At 38.2% G+C, this 18,838-nt stretch overlaps 1 protein-coding gene across 1 annotated transcript; it reads left to right on the top strand.

Annotated features, from left to right (window-relative positions):
* Positions 1-4,788: 4,788 nt before the first annotated feature.
* slc6a1b (solute carrier family 6 member 1b) lies at positions 4,789-18,806 on the top strand. The gene is made up of 15 exons (XM_079596795.1): positions 4,789-5,134; positions 5,945-6,303; positions 6,529-6,660; positions 6,747-6,847; positions 6,933-7,042; positions 7,310-7,442; positions 7,877-8,011; positions 8,086-8,189; positions 8,571-8,695; positions 10,071-10,183; positions 11,635-11,766; positions 12,857-12,959; positions 14,803-14,903; positions 14,988-15,155; positions 16,712-18,806. Exons 2-15 carry the CDS (start codon positions 6,069-6,071, stop codon positions 16,817-16,819), a joined length of 1,800 nt encoding a protein of 599 aa, XP_079452921.1. The 5' UTR covers positions 4,789-5,134; positions 5,945-6,068; the 3' UTR covers positions 16,820-18,806.
* The last annotated feature ends 32 nt before the right edge of the window (positions 18,807-18,838 follow it).

Below are 18,838 nucleotides of genomic sequence, written 5' to 3'. Positions count from 1 at the left end.
TTGTCTTTTTAGAGCTTCGCATTCAACATCTCAACAATTTTGGAACTAAATGGCTCATTAATGATGAAGTGTTAAGATAAAATATGACATAATTACAGAGGTATAGTTCGGGACTGTATACAGTTAGCATTTCGCAGTATGAAGTGAGGGATACAGCCGGTCCAGAAGGTGGAGATTACTGCCAGCGTTTGCTGTTATGAGATTCATTGCACAGTTGAGTAATCATGTGTGCCACCAACAATCACCAGACACTGATTCTCACTACAGGTCCACAAATGTGTGGCTCCGTCTTTCCCCAGAGGCAGAAGAAACCAGATGGGTTCTAAATGCAAAATTTCATTTTGTATCATTAGTAGGTTAGTTCACCCCTCATTGGCTCGCCATCTGCCATCAGCTCAGGCTTTCCATCCCTGCACTGACAGTGTTGAGAGAAGCGCAGAAGTTTGATCTGTGACGCCTCTCCAACGCCAGCGCTGATGCTTTACTGAAGTGGAACGAGATGGCGTGGCCGTGGATATGAAGTCATGCTGCTAGAAGTAATTGGTGAACAGTTGCGTGTTTAATGTTACTCATAAATTAGCTTTACAATAGTTTTTCTTCTCTTTTGGATTGGCATAAGGGAAATTTAATTCATGAATTAGCATAATTCTGATCATTTATCAAGTACCAAGATATTGTTAATTAGTTGCCTGTATATATACTAATAGAAGTGATTCTATATCTTATATTTAATACTTTAATCTTGTGAAATTATTTATGCAATTGTAATTTCAGTATAAATTGTTTTTGATAATTAGTAAGATGGATTTGTATTATTTAGTGTGTGAACGGCTTGCAGTGTTGGGGAAAGTTACTTTTTAACTTGCATTACTCCCTAATAAAGCTACTAATTGTGTTACTTAGTAACTGTTTATGGAAAGTAATGTGTTGCGTTACTTTTGCGTTGCTTTTTCTCATCTGGGCGGGGCTTGCTTGTTTGTTTTTAATAACAAAAAAAAGTAAAAATGACTCAAAAGCTCAAATAACGTTCGGCTGCTGCCGTTCTGTGTCGCAGAAGAAGAAGACACTTCAACACTCTTACTTCAGCGGGTTAAACAAAAATAAAAACACAAATATGGTTTATTTAAAGTCAGTTTTGCTTATTAGTTTGAAGGTCAGCAGCAAAGACATTGGTTGATAAAGTGAGATTAAATACATAACGTGTATTAGTGCAATGTAACATTTAATTATTGCATGTTTGTGTAATATTCAGAGTTTGCATTTGACTGTTTTTATTCATTTTGAGGAATAGTGGATCTGTTTTTGTGCAAGTAAGATGAGTAAATGCTCACATTATAGTCTAGATGTAGAGAACACATCATGTTCACACACAGCGCACACAACGCCTCTGTACTCACGATTCTCTCAACATTTAAAAACGAGACGTTCCCCGTCTTCCTAGGCGGTCTCTAAAAGCCTTAGACTGATTTTTATGTGAAGGATTCGGGAGGTTTTTGCCTGGAAATCAAAAGGATGTGACGTTTACACTCCGGAGAGCCTCTCTTCCATTCAGTGACACATGAATCGAACGAATGCTTATATAAACACTTTATGGGTGGTTGCCCTGCACGCTTAACAAACAAACTCCAGCTCGTTCAAAACACTGCATTGGCTGCCTATTAAACATCGTATACATTTTAAATATTGCTGATCACTTACAAAGCACTAAATGGTTTAGCTCCGCAGTACTTGAGCGAGCTCTTAACGCATTATAGTCCTTCACGTCTACTGCGATCTCAAACTTCCGGCCAGTTAATAATACCTAGAATATCAAAATCGACTGCTGGCGGTAGATCCTTTTCCTATTTAGAACCAAAACTTTGGAACAGTCTTCCTACCATTGTCCGGGAAGCAGACACACTCTGTCAGTTCAAATCTAGACTAAAGACACATCTCTTTGACCTAGCATACACATAATGCATTATAGACTTCTATAACTCAATGTTAGGCTGCATAGATTAGGTCAGCCGGAACTGGGAACACTTCCCATAAATCCTAATATACATAGTACATCATTAGAAGGATGGCATCTATGCTAATATTAGTCTCTGTTTATCTGAGGTTTACCGCAGTCCGCCGGATCCAGGCCGTATCCAGATCTGATGAAGGACCAGTGCCAGGACACGACGACAATGCAGTGCTGAAGTATCCACTAGTCTCTCCGCTGTGAAGAGACTAGTGAAGAGACTAGTGAAGAGACTCCACCTTCCTTTACCTCTGTACAGATAAAACTGTGTTGGGATAATTCCGGTTCACGTGGCTATGCGGAAGCAGAAAAAAAGAAGTATTTCATGGTTTGCATTCTCGAGACACCAGACACTGTTTTGTGCGAATGAGCCGCCGGATCGCATTAAGTGTTTTCTGTGAGAGCGGTGTCGTGTTAGCGGCTCCTATGTTAATAACTAATGATCGTTGCGACGGAAGAGAAACAATCAAAACTAACTTTATCTGGACAATAACTGTATTCTAGAGCTGCTGTAAAGCCATAAACTACCTCTGTTACTGTAATCTCCTGTTATCACTGTAAAGCTGCTTATATACAATCTATATTGTTAAAAGCGCTGTATAAATGAAGGAGACTTGACTTGACAATGTTCAGGTTAATGTCGAAAGAGCCTTTCTGGACTGTAATGTCAATGTGTCACGCAAAGAAAAGGGATTCTTTGAAACTATAATCTCACATTGCCAGATCTATATAGTCTACAGTCTCAAATATACTTTATAATCAATCATAACAGTGAAATGAACACATCCACATCACTGCTGCTTTCTGAACCGCTGTTTTCTCACCGCTGTGTTTATTTAGTTTAATAAGAGGAAAGCGTACGGCACATATTTACATATTCATCTAACCGTCGCTCTCAGCAGTTCCTTCGTTAACAGTATATTAGTATAGTATCGCTGCAAAGGTATTTCCAACTTATTTTTTTACTTCTGAGCGAAGAACGAAAATATCTTGATCATGATTATATCAGGGCGTTGAGTTATTACGAACACGCTGCTGCAGTTCACTTAACAGCCACCGGTGTCGCTAATAACAGGAGTTTCGGGATTCTACACCTTTCATTTGTGTAATTCAAAGATGTTCAAGAGTACATCACTTTATTTTTAATAAATAATTATGAGGAGGATGCCCTTTTTTCTACTTGAGCACCTGTCCCCCTAAATCTCTGCACGTTACTGATAGTCATCATCCGTTACACCTTTGCCGAATCAACCATTCCTATAAGCTCAATTCTTAAAGATTAAACCTCATTCCCTGAAAGCACTGCAAGTCTCTCTGGATAAAATACATAAATGCACATGTTGTCTCTGCCAATTTAACTGGGATATGAGAAGTGTTCACACTGAAGAAATGGCACACTTCAGTCCTATGTACTGTGTTCATGCTTATTTTTTGCAGATTAAAAAGCCAAATGTTCTTTACTCGACCCTTCTGATGTGATCACCGACACCATGAAGCATCAGAGATGTTACCGTGATCAGCGGTCCTGTTGGAGATGACGGTCCTAAAGACCTGGTTTATTGTCTTCCTCAATCCATGTTCCTCATCTAGTCTGAAGACGTCTGGTCGGTGAATGCTTTAACATCTAATTACAGAGAACTAAATTACGCTTGTATAGGAGTTAACTTCTGAGCACAGTGTTCCTTTAGATTTCCCCGCAAGGGTATTTTATTTCGGGAGGCAGTCAGCTAAGAAGATTATAAGACCAGTTTTCAATTTATCTCCCACCCCCAGACTCTCCTTATTGACTGACTTCCTTATCACGGTTTACCAGAATCCAGAGAATGACTGGCATCGTCATCCCAATCTGACACTTTGGAAACTGATGTTTTTTTCGAGAGTAAATTAGTTCAGGCCTTTTTCAACCCAAAACGTGTTTGCTGTGGTGCATTGTTTGAGCTCTATGCAGTTCTGAACTATGAAAATATACAAAGAGAAATAATTTCATGTCAGGTAAAAAAAAAAAAAAATCACCTTTTTTTCACCCCTGTTTAATCACCCTTCACATTGATGTTTATTTTGCAGAGTAAGTACATTACAGTACTGAGTAATTCACATGCTTGTAAATACGTGTTTGCTATTGCACTTAATTAAAATCACATGTAACACGAACACTATATGTGTTACCGTCATTTATAGGGGTTTTAATGGCTGATAACAAGCATGTGCATGCATGCAATGCATTTTTTTTTTATCTTTTTTTTTTTTTTTTTTTTGCTAACTTTGCTTAGATATATTTTACACTATATTAACACAATAATTCAGAACAGAACATGAAGTTTATTATCTATTGACTCGGCTTGTTGGAAGATTTGGGAACTGACAGAACTACATGCGTCATGGATTTTCATCCATGCTGAAAAATAATCAGCCTGGCTATATTTATTTGTGACGACTATAAAATGTAGTCAAAGTTGCTCTTGTCTAGCAAATTCGTTTAATGACGAGAGGCTGTGCTTTAAAATTGTAACATTTCTTCATGTATTTTAATTGTTTTGTGTTTGTTTTCTGTCTGCGCCAAATGCATTCACATGTTTATTAGAGCAACGCATATGCATGCAACTTCCAAGACTAACATTATTGAACAATTAAATCGTTATTACAGTGAGTGGGCAGTGTCCGTCAATTGATAAACACGATCTCTCTCAAACACAGAGCAATGCAAGTTGGTCAAAAAAAAAAAAAGAAAGAAAGAAAAAAACATATACAAAGCATATAAAGCGCGCTGAGGAGAGAAGGTGGCCATGCAGTGTCTGGGATTTCAGTGGTGGAGATGTTGTGTTCGGGGAGGGTCGACTTTGAGCTGACATTGAGAGTGACGGTGTGTGCTTCATGTAACATCTCTGGACGCTCACGGTAGAGGAGCTGCTCCTGTCTCTGGCTCTTTCCCCTGTCCTTCAGCACCACACAACTGGACAGCACCAGACAAACCCTCACTCACCTTTCCCCTCAGGATAGCTGTTTGCCTCACTTCACTTTATGGAAACATTTTGCACTGGTTTGGACAAGTAAAATTCCCAGAGTTGGAATTTGAGAGGAACCCACGGATACGCGCCGCCGCAACCAAACTGGCAGGAAAACTGTTCCGGTGTAAGTAGATCATATTTAACTGCTATAGTCATTTTAATGCTTTTGGGAAAATCTGAGTCGTTTGAAAGTTGAACATCTAAAACGCACTGTTTTAGCACACATCTGCCTGACTTGTATGCCTGTAAAACGCGATGTTTGTGCGCGCATTTCAGACTTGCTTGTGCATGTTAGTCGGATGTATTTTAGTTTTTGTTTTGCGTTTTTTTGTATCAATATTTTAGTCTCACACTCATTTATCCCGATAAAAAAGATCCCGCGGCTGCGAGTTGACAGTTTTGCTCGACTTTTTGAGTCCGCGCTTCAGCGCGAGCTCACCGTCTGTGCGCGCGCGCAACTCCGGGCTTTTGCAAACGCGTCGCGCGCTTGGAACTTAGAACATTCTAAATTAGAATTTGACGAGATTATTCGAACGGTTTGTTTGACATAACGTGTGATCTGTCATTTGGCTTCGAGAGAAACCGATTTAAAATCCACCGTTTGAATAATTTGAATTCAGAAATACATGCAAATAATTTGCCCTCTAGTAACCTAACTATTTTGCAAACCATCATAGAGAAGTTTTAGATAACAGAAATTCACATCATCAATTCTAAGTTATGCAAAAAATAAAGAAATATATACAGACGCGCTTTTAATGCCGCGCGCGCTAAACTCACATGCACCCATTTGTATTTTATTTAGTATGCTGTTTGCATCTTATTTTATTCAATGCATATTTTTTAATCTTAATATTATTGTATTAATAAAAATGCATGTGACGAACACAATAATGTGCATATCTAAATGACACTTTCTCTCAATGGTTTCCAGGTCAGTGTCAAGCTTCATCGGCGTTTTTCGACTCTAATCGTTGGTTAATCGAACCGCGAAGCTGCTGTCTACGTGGACCGGTGCTAAACTCTTCCGTCCGACCGCCAGGACCAAACCCAGAGACATGGCCACGAACGGCACCAAAGCCTCCGATGGACACGTGCTAACAGAGGTCAACGAAGCGCCCACCGCCAATGACAAACCAAAAACTCTGGTGGTTAAAGTTCAGAAGAAAAATGACATTCCGGACAGAGAAACGTGGCAGGGGAAATTTGACTTTCTTCTGTCATGTGTTGGCTATGCCATTGGACTTGGCAATGTCTGGAGATTTCCTTATCTATGCGGAAAAAACGGAGGAGGTAAAGAAAAAAATCCTGGTTGTTTGTACCATGTACTATTTCCCCCTCGAAACGAACGGAGTAAAAAAAAAAAAAAAAAAAAAGTCTGATTTCGAAAATCCCTCACAATAACATGTGCGCTGGACATGCGCGATCATTGGAAGCGCAAAGATCCTAAACAGTGGATTTTATGAACGGATGCATATTTTGAATGTGTCTCATTATATTACTCTTCTGTCTGTATAGGGGCGTTCTTGATTCCCTACTTTTTGACCCTCATATTTGCTGGGGTCCCGTTGTTTCTTCTGGAAACGTCTCTCGGTCAGTACACGTCCATCGGGGGTCTTGGAGTGTGGAAACTGGCCCCTATGTTCAAAGGTAACCAACATGATTAACTACTATAAACCCTGTTTACGCGTGTAAATGATGTGAAATATGGTTGTTAAGCGCACATGTCTCCATAGGTGTTGGCCTGGCAGCAGCAGTCCTGTCCTTCTGGCTTAACATTTACTACATAGTCATCATTGCATGGGCAATTTACTATCTGTATAACTCCTTCACCACAGTAAGTACATGCTCCGGTATCAGAATAGCTCATGACTAAGACTAGACTAGAAGTGAATTGTCCTGCTTGAAATGTGGTGTTTCAGGAGCTCCCCTGGAAATCTTGTGAAAACCCTTGGAATACAGACAAATGTTTCTCAAACTACAGCCAGGCAAACACTATCAACATGACGAGCGCCGTCGTGGAGTTCTGGGAGTAAGGGCTTTTTTTCCTTCTTTTTTTTTCTTTTTTTGGTGAAACGCTTTGGTATTCAAGCAACATGCAAACACTTTCTTTTGTCCTCGGCCGTGTAAAAGAAGCAGTGTTGTTTCTCAAAAATGCGGCTATTGTGCTATTTTTGGCAGACAACCCTAGTTGAATGTTGTGCATCAGCAATTAGACTTGCTCTGTTTGTGGTTACGTGGGTTGATAGATATGCATTATATTCATCTGCGTTCTCTAATAATGCTTCTCCTCTGTCAGACGGAACATGCACCAGATGACGGATGGTTTGGAGAAGCCGGGAGAGATAAGACTGCCACTGGCTATAACACTGGCCATCGCCTGGGTCCTGGTCTATTTCTGCATCTGGAAGGGCGTAGGCTGGACTGGAAAGGTAAGAATGACCCACACACACACACACACACACACACAATGACAAATTAAACTAAAATGTATTTGTAAAGCGCTTTTCACAATACTCATCTTTACAAAGCAGCTTTACAGAAAATGCATGAGTCCACATTGCAGTCGGGAGGAAACTGTCAAGTTATGCATTTCAGAAATGTGCATATAAATTGTGCACAGTTAGCGAAAAATTCACTAATTTAAACAATGTTATAATTTGAATGCAATGAATACTTGTTTGTTAACATGATTATGGCATTTAGAAAAAAGTATGCATGTTGATTTTTGTGAGAGAAAAAAAATTAGGCCTGCAAGCAAGGCTTTGAGATCACAATCTATGCAAATACCGTCATGCTTTACGCAGCTCTTTCTTTCGATTATCGTTATCGCACGATATCAAAGCGCTGTTCATGTGTCTTCCAGGTGGTGTATTTCTCAGCGACGTACCCGTATTTCATGCTCTTCATCCTGTTCATCCGCGGAGTGACGCTGCCCGGGGCGAAAGAGGGCATTTTGTTCTACATCACGCCCGAGTTCAGCAAGCTGAAGGAATCCGAGGTAGAGCGCTGTGTAATTATCATGCGTGACGGACGTGTTCTCACAGGCGTATAATCTGCTGGTGCTCTCCGCAGGTGTGGCTGGACGCCGCCACTCAGATCTTCTTCTCGTACGGTCTGGGTCTGGGCTCGCTCATCGCCCTCGGGAGCTACAACCCGTTCAACAACAATGTTTACAAGTATGCAGCAATTGTAAGATTTATTAAGGGGCATTCAAAATGGCAACTCTAATTTGATCTGTACAGACACTCTGAATTTTTTTATTCTGTGTTTTGTATTTCAAAACAGCCAAGCATTTCTGAAACAGTTTTTGCCGACACAAAATGCTTCCTCAGTGTGATAGATAGATCATAACCTCTTAAAAATAAAGGGTTTGCGCAGTGATGCCATAGAAGAACCTTTCAGTGATCAGTTCTTAAAATAACCTCTTCGTATGAATATATTACAACATTTTTGCAATGGGTTCTTCATGGAACCATCAATACCAATAAAGAACCTTTATTTTTGCGAGTGGGATGAATAACGTAAGCGCTGCTCTCATGCTTTGGTGTGTTTCTCAGAGACTCGATCATCGTCTGCTGCATCAACTCCTTCACCAGTATGTTCGCTGGATTCGTCATTTTCTCTATCGTAGGTTTCATGGCGCACATCACACACCGGCCCATAGCAGACGTGGCGGCGTCAGGTAATTATGATGGACTTCAGTTTCATCACTGGATAGAGACATTGCACAGGCTTTGGCACCTGGTGTCCTTCATAAGCAGTCGTGCAGTTCATGATAGCGCAACACTGTACAGAAGAATGCATGCTTTTTTATTTATTTGTTTTGCATTAAAGTCACACTGTAAAAAATTCTAACCTCCCCAACTCAAATTGTATAAAATTTTCAATTAGCCCAAGTGAAATTCTACAAATTGATCAAATTAAATTAGCAGAATTTCACTTGGGCCAATTGAAAAATTTAGATGTGACCAGTCACTACAAAATTTTGAGTTGGGGAGGTTAGATTGTTTTTTACAGTGCACGGTAACTAACAAAAAAATCATGAATATGGCCTCAATCTTCACGACTGCATCTAATAACCAAAATCAAAATCATACAACGTGCTGAAATTGATATAATCTGCTGCACTGTTCAGTTCATTGCTGTAAAACATGTTTTGAATTATTAAATAATTTAAATAATAAGCAAAACAATTTAATGTTCAGCTCTGTCCAACATTTTGCACATCACCCTGTTATATTATTGATTCCCTTTACAATATAAACAAATAAATAAATAAATAAATAACATCTCTTCAAACAAGTACCATCATTTAGACCCTTTATTACATGAAGACAAATATACAAACTCAATATGCATTTTGCAAGATCAACCATCAACCCTGCTGCCAAAATTATTGTAGAAAAACAACAACAAAAAAACAGAAAAAATGACTTGTATATACATTTTGATCATTTATCTTTTATTTTAAAAAAAAATATATATATATATATATATAGAATGAAACAATATTATGAAAATACCCAGCATCAGACATATAAGGGTTTTTAGTAACAGGGTTGCAAATATTACAAACCTCATAAAATGCATTGTAAATAAAACGGCTATTTTTAATATTTCGTTTGAGGTTTACAGTTACGATCCATATTTTCTCCTTTCAACAAACATCTTAGGAATAAACATATGCAATGTGCTGTGCATAAAACTGACCAACATTGGAGATTTATTTGTTGAATATTATATTACTCTAGTCATGGTGTGAGTGGCTGACAAGTGCATGACAAATGAATATCAATAATAAAGTCTTTAATTATAAATCAAACCAGGAGATAACCGGAACAACAATCATTCAAACACAACATAGACAAAGACACTGAATGACCAGAGGGTTTAAATACACCGGGATAAATGACGTAACCGGACACACGATCAAACCCATGAAGACACACACAGTGAACCGCAAGCACAAGTGAACACACACGTCACACACAGCTGTAGTCCTGCAGATCTGTGCCGTCGTGCGGATGAGAGGGAATAAAGCGTGTTGTTTTCTCCAGGGCCGGGTCTGGCGTTCCTGGCCTATCCCGAGGCCGTCACACAGCTTCCCATCTCCCCGCTCTGGGCAATCCTGTTCTTCTCCATGTTGCTCATGCTTGGCATTGACAGTCAGGTAAAGAACAGCACTACTGTACATGTGTCTGTAGGCATGCAGTCTTCTACATCTCTTTAAGCAGCCTTTCATTTCCAGTCTTTTCTAAATAACAACTAAGCTAGAGAAGCTTTTATTTTACAAGTCAAATCTCTAAACGAACTGTGATACTGTATATACCATACATTTAGTAGAAATTATAAATTTTCTGACCCTTAAAATCACAGCTGTTGTAACCTAATGTCTTAAAGGGATAGTTCACACAAAAATGACTTTTGTCATCTTCAAAACACAAATATAGATATTTTTGATGATATCTGAGAGATTATTGTCCCTTTATTGACAGTCTACGCAACTACCACTTTCAAACCCCAGAAAGGCTGTGAATGCATCATTAAAGTAATCCATGTGACTCCTCAATTTTATGATTTGTTTGCACAAAAAACATAATTGACCACTTTATTTACAAAATATTAATCACTAACATGCAATCACGAGAGCACCACGATGCGTGCATGTTGTTGGCGTGTTGTGTGAACTCGCGTTGGAGATTAATATTTCATAAACAAAGAACTGATAAGAATGTAAATATGTACCTTGAAATGCAATGGGTCGCTTTGGATAAATGTGTCTGCCAAATGCATGAATGTAAAGTGGTAAATTATGATGTTTTTTGTGCAAACATCATCAGATTGAGGTTAAAACACTGCAGTCACATGGATTATTTTAATGACGCATTAGTTTACTCCTTACCTAAAGTGGTAGTTGCGTAGACTGTCAATGGAGGGACAGAAATCTCTCAGATTTCATTGAAAAAAATCTCCATTTATGTTTCAAAGATAAAGGAAAGTCTTACAGGTTTGGAACGGCATGAGGGAGAGTAAATAATGACAGAATATGCATTTTTGGGTGAACTATCCCTTTAGTGTGAAGCATGATATGCTGAATTCTGACTTAAATAAACCCAGTCTATTTAGAGATTTCCAAATCAAGCAAATGTTTAGTTGTCCTGTTTAAATCTCCATATGTGACCCTGGATCCCAAACCCAGTCTGGAGCCGCACGGGTATATCTGTGGCAATAGCAACTATACAGCGTACGGGTCAAAATTATCCATTTTTCTTTTATGCCATCATTAGGATATTAAGATCATGTTCCATGAAGATATTTAGTAAATGTCCTACCGTAAATATATAAAACATGTATTTTTGTGAGTGAATGCAGCACAATCGTGAACATAAATGCACAACTTTAAAGGAGATTTTCTCAATGTTTACATTTTTTTGCTCCTCAGATTCCAGATTTTCAATAGTTGTGTCTCGACCAAATATTGTCCTATCCTAACAAACCACACATCAATGGAGAGATTATTTATTCATAATGTATAAGTCTCAAGTTAAAAAAATGGACCCATGTGACTGGTTTTGTGGTCACATATGTGGTTTAAACCGAATGCTGTTGTGTTGTGTGCAGTTCTGCACGGTGGAGGGATTCATTACGGCTCTCGTAGACGAGTTTCCCCGTGCGTTACGAGGAAGACGAGAGATCTTCATCGCTGTCGTCTGCCTGGTGTCGTATCTGATCGGCCTGTCCAACATCACACAGGTGAAAGCACACATCTCATCTCCATACACGTTCACATCGCGGAGGCTGATGTTATTCTGAACCGTGTGACGGGATATATGGCAGACACACATAAAGAGCGCAGGATAAGAGTGCTTGAAGTCGCATTAATAGCACAGAAGCATTGGAGTGTTTTTGCTGAATCTGAAGTGCTCAACCATTATATATAACCTCAAACTGTTATATAAAAGCTACACTCTAAAAAATGCTGGGTTATTTCAACTCAATTTTGGGTAAAACATGGACAAACCCAGCCGTTGGGTTAAATTTTTACATTCAATTTTTAACCCAACATTTGGGTTTGTCCATATTTTACCCAAAATTGGGTTGAAACAACCCAGCATTTTTTAGAGTGTAGTGAAGACTTGGACACTGCAGAAATGTTTTTTATTTAATAGATAATAAAGCAAATAAAAATAGTTGTGTTAGTCCATGATTTACATGTATCTAAATGAAACTTTAGGGTTAGATTAGATATGTAGGCTACAGGAAAATAATGGAATAAGAATGTTTGTCTTTTAAAGTCAGCATACATGAATGATTGTATATGATGATGGCCATGATCCAGTCCATTTCTATTGGGTTTCTTCTTCTTGAACAGGCAGCTTAACTTAGAAATGCTTCACATTACAGAAATAAAATGTGTTGTTGACATCATTTCCTGTAGACTTAATAAAGAACACACGTGCATGTGGTAATACAGCGTCTCACTAACATGCTCCGTTGGATATGCAATAATATATACTGCATATATTTCAGGACAGTCATGTGACTCAACAAAGCAGAGAAGAGAAGCTGGTTTTGCTAATCCTGGTTGAAATGCTGGGTTGTTTCAACCCAATTTTGGGTCAAATATGGACAAACCCAAACATTGGGTTAAAAATTGTATTAAAAAATGTAACCCAGCGGCTGGGTTTGTCCATATTTGACCCAAAATTGGGTTGAAACAACCCAGCATTTTTTAGAGTGCATGTTTGAAACCCGCTAACACTGCTAGCTAGATGAGCGAGCGCTTTTCTGAACCAATCGAGTCCACATGGCTTGCTAACCGTGGCGATTGCTCTCTCCACAGGGCGGTCTCTACGTGTTCAAACTGTTCGACTACTATTCTGCCAGTGGGATGTGTTTGCTGTTCCTGGTGTTCTTCGAATGCGTCTCCATATCCTGGTTCTATGGTAAATATGCCAAAAAATCCAATAAATCAATGCATTTCCTTTTCCAAGCCGATATTACATTGCTGAGAAGTTGATATTTCAAGCATGATCTGAAGTGACCTGACATATTTAACATGCATTTTATTTAAATGACGTCATTTATTAAGTGATCACATCTGAAATATGTTGATCTGTTCATCACACCATCATTGAAATCAAAGAATGCTTTGCTTATAGGTTTTTGTAATTATGCATTCGTTTGCTTTTTATTCTTCACATCCAGACATAACACACAACGCATGCTAATTATTATCACAGATAATATAATTCATGCTAATCTCGGTGCCAGACTCATTTCCACAGTCAGTTGATTTGAATGAATATGAACCTGTAGAATCTTAATTGTTGTGCATGGCAGGCTTGATTATGCAAACTACTGCACGATTCTCCATTAGCATGTATGAAGCGAGGCGCAGACCTCCAGTAATCCTCAAACTGCTCATGCATTGTAACTAGGAATGGCCATTTTACACAAATATTGTATTCGAATATAAGCTCAGAAAAATCGAATACTCGAATATGTGTTTATTTAAATGAAGTTTAACTAGAAAGATGTTCGTGTTCAAGATGTATTTATCAAGTTTTTGTCGCCATTTCTGAACAAGTTTCCAATTAGCCAATATACACAGAAGCTTTCATTAAGGTTTTATTTTAGTTGAAAACATGAAACAATATCTGACCCTGGAGCACAAACCCAGTCTGGAGCCGCACGGGTATATCTGTGGCAATAGCAACTATACATCGTATGGGTCAAAATTATCCATTTTTCTTTTATGCCAAAAATCATTAGGATATTAAGATCATGTTCCATGAAGATATTTAGTAAATGTCCTACCGTAAATATATAAAACATGTATTTTTGTGAGTGAATGCAGCACAATTGTGAACATAAATGCACAACTTTAAAGGAGATTTTCTCAATGTTTACATTTTTTTGCTCTCTCAGATTCCAGATTTTCAATAGTTGTGTCTCGACCAAATATTGTCCTATCCTAACAAACCACACATCAATGGAGAGATTATTTATTCAGCTTACAGATGATGTATACATCTCAATTTCAAAAAATGTACCCGTATGACTGGTTTTGTGGTCCAGGGTCACATATGTGTAAACAAAAAATATAAAGAACAAAAGCATTTAAGCGCTGCGCGAACGGGGAAACGCTTATAAAGCAAGCTTTAGTAAGATAATATTAATCTAAGTAATTCCAAACTTCAGGAAGCAGACGAAAACGTTATGAGATCAAAAACAATCCACTGGTTAAACACGCTCCACAGCGCCACCTAGTGCATTTATTCATAACTGCGAGTTTTAGTGCTTGGGATTTATCATGGATTTACGACCAGCAAAGCGACATAGTAAAATCTGAATAGTATTTTTATTTTTCGAAAAATAATGACTATGGGTGTAACAATATATCTTGTCAACAATATGTATGGAAAAATACTTCAGAATCATGAATATTGTTATTCTGGTGTCACTATTGTCCTGTGCTTTGGGTTTCAGCACCAAGTCCAAGTCTATTCATTTACACACATACCAAATTTTGCATTTTAATCAACAGAATAATAAATAAACAAATAAACAGTTTTTTTTTTTACCTTTTACCAGATGTCTTAGAGTATCGCAATAATATCATATCGTGAGTTCAGTATCGTGATATGTATTGAATCGTTACACCCCTAATAATATGATTATTACTCCAGAATAATATGATTAATTGACTCCAGACCGGATATTTGTGCACACCCCAATTGTAACCGTATACCTCGCCTCTTAATTCTCATGTTGTGCCGGTTGCAGGTGTCAATAAATTCTACGGCAATATTGAGGAGATGATTGGCTACCAGCCCTGCATTTGGTGGAAGCTGTGCTGGGTCGTGTTCACTCCTTTGATCGTGGGGGTAAGTTGAGTCAGCGAGTCTTTGTGCACTGGAAGCATTTTCGAGATGCAAATACAGACTGAGTGTTCGTTCCTTCTGTCGTAGGGTGTGTTCATCTTCAGCGCCGTTCAGATGGTTCCGCTCAAACTCAACAATTACGTGTTCCCGAAGTGGGGCCAAGGCGTGGGCTGGTGCATGGCCCTGTCATCCATGGTTCTTATCCCAGGATACATGGGCTACATGTTCCTCACCCTGAAGGGCTCATATAAAGAGGTATCGCTAGCGTCTGCATGTCCCCGCAGCCACAGGTGCGAGTGTCGGGGAACATGAAAGTCTCTCCACTGACGACAGTGGCGTAATTGATTCAGACTGCATGCATTATTAATGCAGATGTTCCAGCATGGGGCGAAGCATGCACTGTTTCTGTTTCGTGGATATCGGATTCATTCTAATTGCATCAATTAGTCTTCACTTCTTGCCATTTGAGCATGCAATCACCGACTTGGACTGATTGTAGAAATGAGAGATTCGGCTGGAGGTGTTTTTCACTACCTCAGGTTTCTCAGACGGGTAATTAGGAACAAAGAGCAGCAATCTCAATTCACTGTGGTTGCAGCTTGTGATGATCCTGACACACTGTTTTAGATTTGGCTTCAATTACATCCTAATTGTACCAATCAAGGTCATGATTTATGCTTTCACTCTTCATTTGTACGTTCTTTGCCGTACAATCTAAAAAAATCCTGGGTTGATTCAACCCAAGTTTGGGTCAAATATGGACAAACCTAACCATTGGTTTAAAATGTTTTATTTCAAAAATGAATTCGGCAACACTTGATGCATACTTTATTTTCTCTTTACTTTTACTTGTCTTCTATTCTATATCTATTTAATAAAAAAAACTGTGTTAGACTAAACTGGGAAGGGTCACAGCACTACTCTAAAAAATGCTGGGTTGTTTCAACCCAATTTTGGGTAAAATATGGACAAACCCAGCCGTTGGGTTACATTTTTAAATTACATTTTTAACCCAACGTTTGGGTTTGTCCATATTTTACCCAAAATTGGGTTGAAACAACCCAGCATTTTTTAGAGTGTATATTGTTTTCCTATTTTCTTAGTTTAACTGCTTCTATTGCTCTCCTCATTTTGGATAAAAGCATCTGCTAAATGATTAAATGTAAATGTAAACCAATGGTTGGGTTAGTCCATATTTGACCCAACCATGGGTTCAAACAACAATTCAGCATTTTTAAGTGTAGTTGTAATTTTATTTATCAAAAATTGTAACACAATTTAAACAGCATTTACATTTTTCATTATAACTGGATACAAATAAATAAATAAATAAAAACATACCGTAAAACATACCGTGATTACATAGGCTACCTGTAAAAAATAATGTTCTTGATTTGTTATCGCAACTTTTTATCTTCTGTCAAATCAACTTAGTTAATGAATGTGCTTCAGATAGCATAATATTTTGAGTTTCTATTTATTAAACCAATCTCCTTTGTTGTATTAACTAAAATGTTTAATTTTAGGGCAACCAGGTGACTTGTTTAAGTTAAACCAACAATATGTTTTTACAGTGTACACTCTAAAAAATGCTGGGTCGTTTCAACCCAATTGTGGGTCAAATGTGGACAAACCCAAACGTTTGGTTAAAAATGTAATTAAAAAATGTAACCCAACGGCTGGGTTTGTCCATATTTGACCCACAATTGGGTTGAAACAACCCAGCAACGTCCATCGATCCCACGAAGGACTTTAGGGTGTAGTTTGTCTTTCCTGAAATAGCAGCTGACGACTCTCCTTCCCGTTTGCAGCGCCTCCGGATAATGATCCAGCCCACATCGGTGGTTCGGACTCAAGAGAACGGTCCCGAGCAACAGCCGGAAAACCCCATCCCAGCCAGCGACGAGGCCTACATCTAACCCCCGTCCTCCTCCACCCGAATCATCAAAGGTCAGCGTTCAGAGAGAGAATTAAAGAGTCGATCACAACCAAGGACTTCCATGTCTAAAGTATATTCACCTACCTCCGAGGGAAACCCAACCTGATTACAGTTTGACTTCTTTTGGTACATATATATAAATATAAATATATATATATATACACGTATGGTGTAAAAAATCTATCCAGCAATGTTCTATGGTTAATCTGTATTTCATATGCAAGATTTAAAAAAAACAAACAAAGGGTCACAGTGTAAGCACAGGATTTAAATGATAATTCAAGATTTGGCGTCCCAACGTAATTCCAACAGCACAGTGTTAATTTGATATTACATGTAATTAATGTATTAAAATGCAGTTGTAGGTTAGAATCGAATTGTATCTGATTGTATCTGAAAAAAATTATATATATATACTATATCTATATAGCTATATAAAAGCAGAGAGTAAGAATATGGGAGTGTGCAACGGGCCGACACTGAACCTTGGACGTCAAGGTTAACTAGCCAGAATACACTTTTCAAGACTCTACAGTTTCAAAAAGCCCTTTTCTCCCGTCCAGCCCTCGGGTGAAACCCTGAAAAGCACAAGACCAGTATGGATTTGGGTTTACAAACGCCCCGGGCCGTCATGCATTACCAGCCGCGGGGGCAAATTGACGTCAAAAAAGACTGTTACTATTTTTTTTCATTTTTTTTCTAAGACAAAAAATAACTTTGTATGTGTTTTTTAGGATCATTTTAGTACATGTTTTCTATGTGAGAGTAAGAAGGACCAAATTCATGTTTATGCTACTGACAGATCTGAAAAACTGTTTTGCGTCGCACCGTATCACTGCACAGGGTCCGAAAAATCGTTTTTTGGGGCAGACGTACCCCGCCAAACCACTGTTAATCCTGCTCACCACATTTGCGTGCCACTCCTCAGGAAAAATGGCCAAAGTGACCAAAATTTGCTCTCCTGGATCGAAAACGATTATAGCTGTGAGCAGCCTTCAGCGAATAATCAGTCCTGAGCAGAAGCTATAGTCTGTTGCCATGGTTTCTAGGGTCATTTTTTTCAGACATCGTTGAAAACCAGCACTATGTGTCAAAAGCAGACAAAGCCGTCGTTCGAATGAGGAAAATGTGAAGGAAAATTATGTTCTTTTTAAATCTACAGAAGACTAGTTGGGCAATAAATCATTTACATTGAATAATATAAAGGCATATACGTGTGTGTGTGTGTGTGTGTGTGTGTGTGTGTGTGTGTGTGTGTGTGTGTGTGTGTGTGTGTGTGTGTGTGTGTGTGTGTGTGTGTGTGTGTGTGAGACAGAGAGAAGTGAGTGTTTTATTTCCACTGTTTTATTTTGAAATGCCACTGGTGAAAAGCACAAAGCTTTAAGTTCACAAGCCACAAATGTATCTGAAAACGAGCACTGTTAGTTTGCTTCTACGGCAGCTGCATGTGACAGAGATCTGGATTAATTAGTCGATTTATTCTCTGCAAGACGTCTGATGAAAATGTGCAATCAATAAGAGTTTTTTTTTTTTTTTTTTTTTGTGAAATTGTATAAATTTACCATTCATCAGATTTCTCTCTGAAACAATGTTGTAAAACTGTACCGTGTAAAAGTACCTGTGGATGTCCGTTTTGAGGTTTTTGTCTTGTTGAAGAACCTTATATTATTTGCTGTTTACTGCAATAATGCATCGATCTCAGAAACTAAAGCACATATCTTTATGAAATGTAAAAAAGAATAGTAATAACAAATGAATAACAATGATGGAAGATTATACGAGAATAGATAATATGTCTAGTCGAACAAAATATTGTTTTGTATATTTCTAACTGTTTGGGCCTAATGTAAAATATTCTATGTAAAGAAAAATATATATATAATAAATGTCTTTAGATGGTGTTATATAAAAGCATGATTGCCATATGTTATCTGATTTAAAAAAAAAATAAAGTATTATAGATTATAATGTGTGCTTTATGTCTTGTGTCAAATAATTA

The sequence above is a fragment of the Phoxinus phoxinus genome (assembly GCF_949152265.1).
Source record: "Phoxinus phoxinus genome assembly, chromosome: 22".
Taxonomy (NCBI): Eukaryota; Metazoa; Chordata; class Actinopteri; order Cypriniformes; family Leuciscidae; genus Phoxinus; species Phoxinus phoxinus.
This window is presented reverse-complemented; position numbering and strand designations above follow the sequence as displayed.

Coding starts and splice junctions, on each gene's coding strand:
- slc6a1b (XM_079596795.1), top strand. CDS start 6,069: ATGGCCACGAACGGCACCAAAGCCTCCGATGGACACGTGCTAACAGAG. Junction 6,661..6,746: donor ACTGGCCCCTATGTTCAAAG/GTAACCAACATG, acceptor ATGTCTCCATAG/GTGTTGGCCTGGCAGCAGCA. Junction 8,190..8,570: donor TTCAACAACAATGTTTACAA/GTATGCAGCAAT, acceptor TGTGTTTCTCAG/AGACTCGATCATCGTCTGCT.